Source organism: Vicia villosa, linkage group LG2 (genome assembly GCF_029867415.1).
Source record: "Vicia villosa cultivar HV-30 ecotype Madison, WI linkage group LG2, Vvil1.0, whole genome shotgun sequence".
Classification (NCBI taxonomy): domain Eukaryota; kingdom Viridiplantae; phylum Streptophyta; class Magnoliopsida; order Fabales; family Fabaceae; genus Vicia; species Vicia villosa.
This window is the reverse complement of record NC_081181.1, coordinates 146,608,001-146,612,556: the sequence shown is the minus strand read 5'-3', so window position 1 is coordinate 146,612,556 and position 4,556 is coordinate 146,608,001. Positions and strand designations below refer to the sequence as shown.

General features: G+C 42.0%; 1 protein-coding gene across 1 annotated transcript; it reads left to right on the top strand.

Moving 5' to 3' along the window:
- The first annotated feature begins 3,443 nt into the window (after positions 1-3,443).
- LOC131650251 (uncharacterized) lies at positions 3,444-4,229 on the top strand. The gene has a single exon (XM_058919972.1). It carries the CDS (start codon positions 3,444-3,446, stop codon positions 4,227-4,229), a length of 786 nt encoding a protein of 261 aa, XP_058775955.1.
- Positions 4,230-4,556: the final 327 nt, after the last annotated feature.

Sequence of the window (4,556 nt, the reverse complement as noted above, 5' to 3'; positions counted from 1 at the left end):
CTAGCCTATAGGGATTTTCTTTTACATCCATGTGTTGTCAAAACGACGCGTCCTCCCCCGAAGGACAACTTCATTAGCATGCGTTCGATTGGCCTCTCGATGGCTATGAGATCTAGTGACTGTCCTGAACGGTCACTCCATGTTTGTTTCCGCGCACCCTCTAACTCGTAGGGTTTGGATTTCCATTTACATATCCTGTCCCTAGCCTGTAGGGATTTCACTTCATCCGATATCATCCTTAGATAGGTTGTGTTCCGCATAGAGAACCTTCCCACGAGGGACAACTTCATTGGTACACGTCCATTGGCCTCTCGATGGCCATGAGATTTGGTGACTGTCTTGAACGGTCACCAGCCACTAACTTCCACATACTCCCTAATCTAAGGGATTTCCATTGGCGTGTCGTAACATCTATCTTGCAAGGATTTCACAAGGGTCTAATGTCGCCTCTAAGGCTATCCCTAGGATCACATGTCACCCGTCAGCATTGCATACAAGGAGTTATGATACGAGGAGTCTTTCGCATATGCATGCATTTGCATTTCCATGCATTCATACATTTACATTTGCATCTTCGCCCGCATCCACACTTACCGTGCTAGCCGGTTTCCCGAAATTCCCGAAGAAGACTAGAGGATCATAAACTATGGAGAAAGGAGGAATAAGCCTTACTAAGAAAAAAAGGGATGTCTTTCACCATGCCATCCGCATGTCCATGCCTTGTCATAACAGAATTATAAATACAATAAAGGTTGTCATCGAGCAAGGATTAGTTCAACAAAGAGTTCCCTCATAGATACACTCAAGATGTATCTAGTCAAAGGGGGTTCATCTTAGAACATATCAAACTTACGAGGACACTCTACGATAACCTAGGGGCAAGGGTCAGTCCAACTGGGGCAATACCATGAACAAAGATGCATGACCACGATGGAGGGAATGCGACATATGTCAACCCCACACAAAGGGGAAAAAGGGTCATAGGTGATACTATCCTTAGGAAAAGCAAAAGAGGTTCAGTCAAAGGAAACTCATGAAGTTCCGATACGACGAAAACCCACCGCTAACGATGGTGACTTGTAACCACGACCTCCTGGGTTCGATCCCCAGGATTGTAGTTTTATTTTCTCTGTTATCTGAACATAATCTGGTGCGTCTCCCGTACGTGGCTTACCGTACGCCCTCGCCTCACAGCCACAGGATCACAGCAATATCCAAATCCAACGCCCAGTATTGCAGGACTACCATAGACCTTCAAAGACCACGCCACATAAGATCTCGCCCCAGGTTCTTTCATATATATATTTTTTCTATTTTTATTATTTAGGATTAATATAAATTATAATTAATTTATTTTAATTTAGGATTTGAATAATATAATTAGGTTAAAATTAGGATTAGGATTTAGAATCATTTGGGATCATCTCGATTATTCGATTTAATTGATTTTAATCAATTTTAATTAATTTAATTAATTTAAATGGTTAAAAATCACAATAAAAACCCTAGAAAGGTTATATGCATTAGGGTTTGCCCGATCCCATTGCCATTTGGCAAAAATATTAATTTAATTAATTCTGATTTAATTCTCTCCTCGACCCGACTAAATCTATTAGTCGCATTAGACGAGAGATAAAAAATACATAAAATTCAAAACACATTTAATTTGCTGCCCGCGACGATCAATCTATCGATCTGAGTAACCAGCAATGCCCCTTAATCCGTTAGCTATACTGACCAAATCTATTGGTCATCGCATCTAACGGTGCCATATCAAATCAGGGTTGTACGCCCAAACATTCAAAATACACTAAACCACGACACTACGGATTTTTATCCTAGGCAATTCAAAATGCCTTTCAGATCAAATTCAAACTACGATAGGCCATTCAAAAAGCCTTCAAACACCTCCATAATCAATTCAAAGGCGTACAACCCTGTCCCCGAACTACGTAGACTCTGATTCTCCCTAAGGAGATACGTAGGCACTTGGATAACCAAGGCGAGTCCCCCTCCCTAAAATCTCAATTTTCGCCCTATTCAATTCCTTAGCTATTAACCTGAACTTTTAGCCATAAACTGTAACCTTAGATTCAAAGCCAATAGGAAAGGGTTGAGGGTGCCTAGCACCTTCCCTCGACCTGATTATAATAACTTCCCCGATCTCTAAACTGCGTAGGGTTTCCTATTCGCCCTTCAGAATAGGTGGCGACTCTAAAAGTCTAATTTTAGGGCAGGTTGCTACAGACTCGAGCGATTTGGTTAAATATTTATGGGATCCCGCCTCTAGCGTGGTGCGGGGAATTATTCTCGAGATTGGCTGAACTGATGGGGATCCTGATCAGCATTGATGCTAGCACAGCAGAAGGGCTTTCAATGGAGGTGGCAAGGATTCAAATATCATTGGGGATAGAAGTCAAAGTTCCAGAAACGTTGAAGATCCTGGTCGACGGAATTCCCTTTCAGCTAACGATCAAGGAGGCTACGCCGCCGATACGAGTTCTTCCAGGTATGCTTCGTAACCTTATCCCTGGTTCAGAATCTTCGGATTCTGTGTGTTCCGATGACTTTTTGACAGGTGATGAATCGGGGAGGAGTGTTTTGAGATTTAATGAAGCCTCCTCTACTGATAGTATTCAAGAGTTTTCTAACCATGAGATACCGGATCAACCGGCGGATTGTATTTTGGAACCGGTGGCTGCCAATTCTTTGGCAGGCATAGGGGGAGAGGTTATGAAGGATGTTAGGGGGTCGGAGAGAAGAACAGTCGGTCATTCTGCTGCGGTCTCCAGCAGCGTGAATGAGGGGTTCTCTTCCTCCTATAACCCTCCGGTTCCGTGTTCTGTTGGGGATGGTGCGGTTGTGGTTCCGCCTCTTCTTCCGAGTAATTCGGATTTCCTGGGTCCCTTTGATTTGGCCCTCCGTGAAGCTAGGAGGGAGGATCCGGGTAAGAGTGCTGTTCTGACGGAGGGCGGAAGCACCTTGTTAAGGGACTCTTTCCGGCCAAATTCTGTAGATGTCAGTGGTGGGAGTTTGGTGGAAAATAGGAAAAGGAAGGGGAAAGTGCTAAAATTCAGAAACATTATGGAGTTGGGTGGGGGTAGAAGTTTTAAACACAAATCTATTTTGATAAAGAGAAGCAAGAGAAAGGGAAAAGGGAGTGGTATCTCGAATGCAAGGGGAGGGATTAATTCATTGACGAAGGACGGGTCTTTTGAAGGGGCTGTCGAAACCTTTTCGGAAACTAATTTAATCGGCCCGAATAACTCTAAACTATGGGAGAAAGTGGTTAAAGATGATGATTCCAAGATGCGGACGGCGTTTGAAGAATTGGGGCTTAACAATTTCAAGTATGGCAACAAACTCAGTTGTAAAAATGATGGCTTATTAAAGGAGGATAGTGGCTTATGCTTATCAAAGAAGGAGAAATTCTCATCTTGCAAATGATTATAGTTTCCTTTAATATTCGTGGAGGAGGTAATGCCCTCAAGAGAAGGAGGATTAGTACTATTCTAAAGAAGGGAGATGCGGATATAGTTTTGATTCAAGAAACGAAGCTTTCAAATACGGAGGAGTTTATGGTCAAAGGTATGTGGAGCGGGACGGAGGTTGGTTATTCATTCTCTAATTCCGTAGGTCTATCGGGGGGGATTTTATCTTTATGGAGGACGGATAGGGTGGAGGTTTTGTGTAGTTTCAAAGGTGAAGGATATGTGGGTATCAAAGTTTGTTGGAAGGATAATTTTTATTATGTGGTGAATGTCTATTCTTCTTGTCTTCTTTTCAAGAAAAAAGAATTATGGAACAACTTGTTAAACGAGAAAGCTATTCTTTCGGACGGTGAATGGATTATAGGCGGGGATTTCAATGCGACAAAAAATTATAGTGAAAGGAAAGGGAGGATAGAAAGGGAGGTTGGTAATGGCACGGACCTTTTTACTAAGTTTATTCATGAAATTGATTTAGTGGACATTCCTTGTAAAGGAAAGAAATTCACATGGTATAGTGGGAATGGTTTGGCGATGAGTAGAATTGACCGGTTTTTGGTATCGGAAGTGGTGGTGGATAGATGGGTATTGGTGGGTCAATTAGTGGGGGAGAGAGACATATCGGATCATTGTCCGGTGTGGTTGGTTAAAGATAACATCAATTGGGGTCCAAAACCATTTAAATTTAACGATGAATGGTTCTCTTTGAACTCCTTTTTACCTTTTGTGGAGAAGGAATAGAATGATTTAAAGGTAGAAGGAAGAGGTGATTTTGTGTTAAAAGAAAAACTTAGACGCCTAAAAGAGAGAATTCTTTGGTGGAATAGATCGGTCTTCGGGAGAATCGATTTGGAGTTGGAAGGGAATGTGAGGGATATTAATGTCGTTGATACTACCTTGGAGGATTGTTCGGAGGACATGATAGGTGATTCTATATCAAGTAGGAATGAAGCAAACAAGAGATTTTGGTTGAATTTGCGGATCAAAGAGAATATGCTTGTCCAAAAATCTAGACTAAAATGGTTGAACGATGGTGACTCGAATAGTAGTTTTTTTCACAAGGTTGTG

Coding starts and splice junctions, on each gene's coding strand:
- LOC131650251 (XM_058919972.1), top strand. CDS start 3,444: ATGATTATAGTTTCCTTTAATATTCGTGGAGGAGGTAATGCCCTCAAG.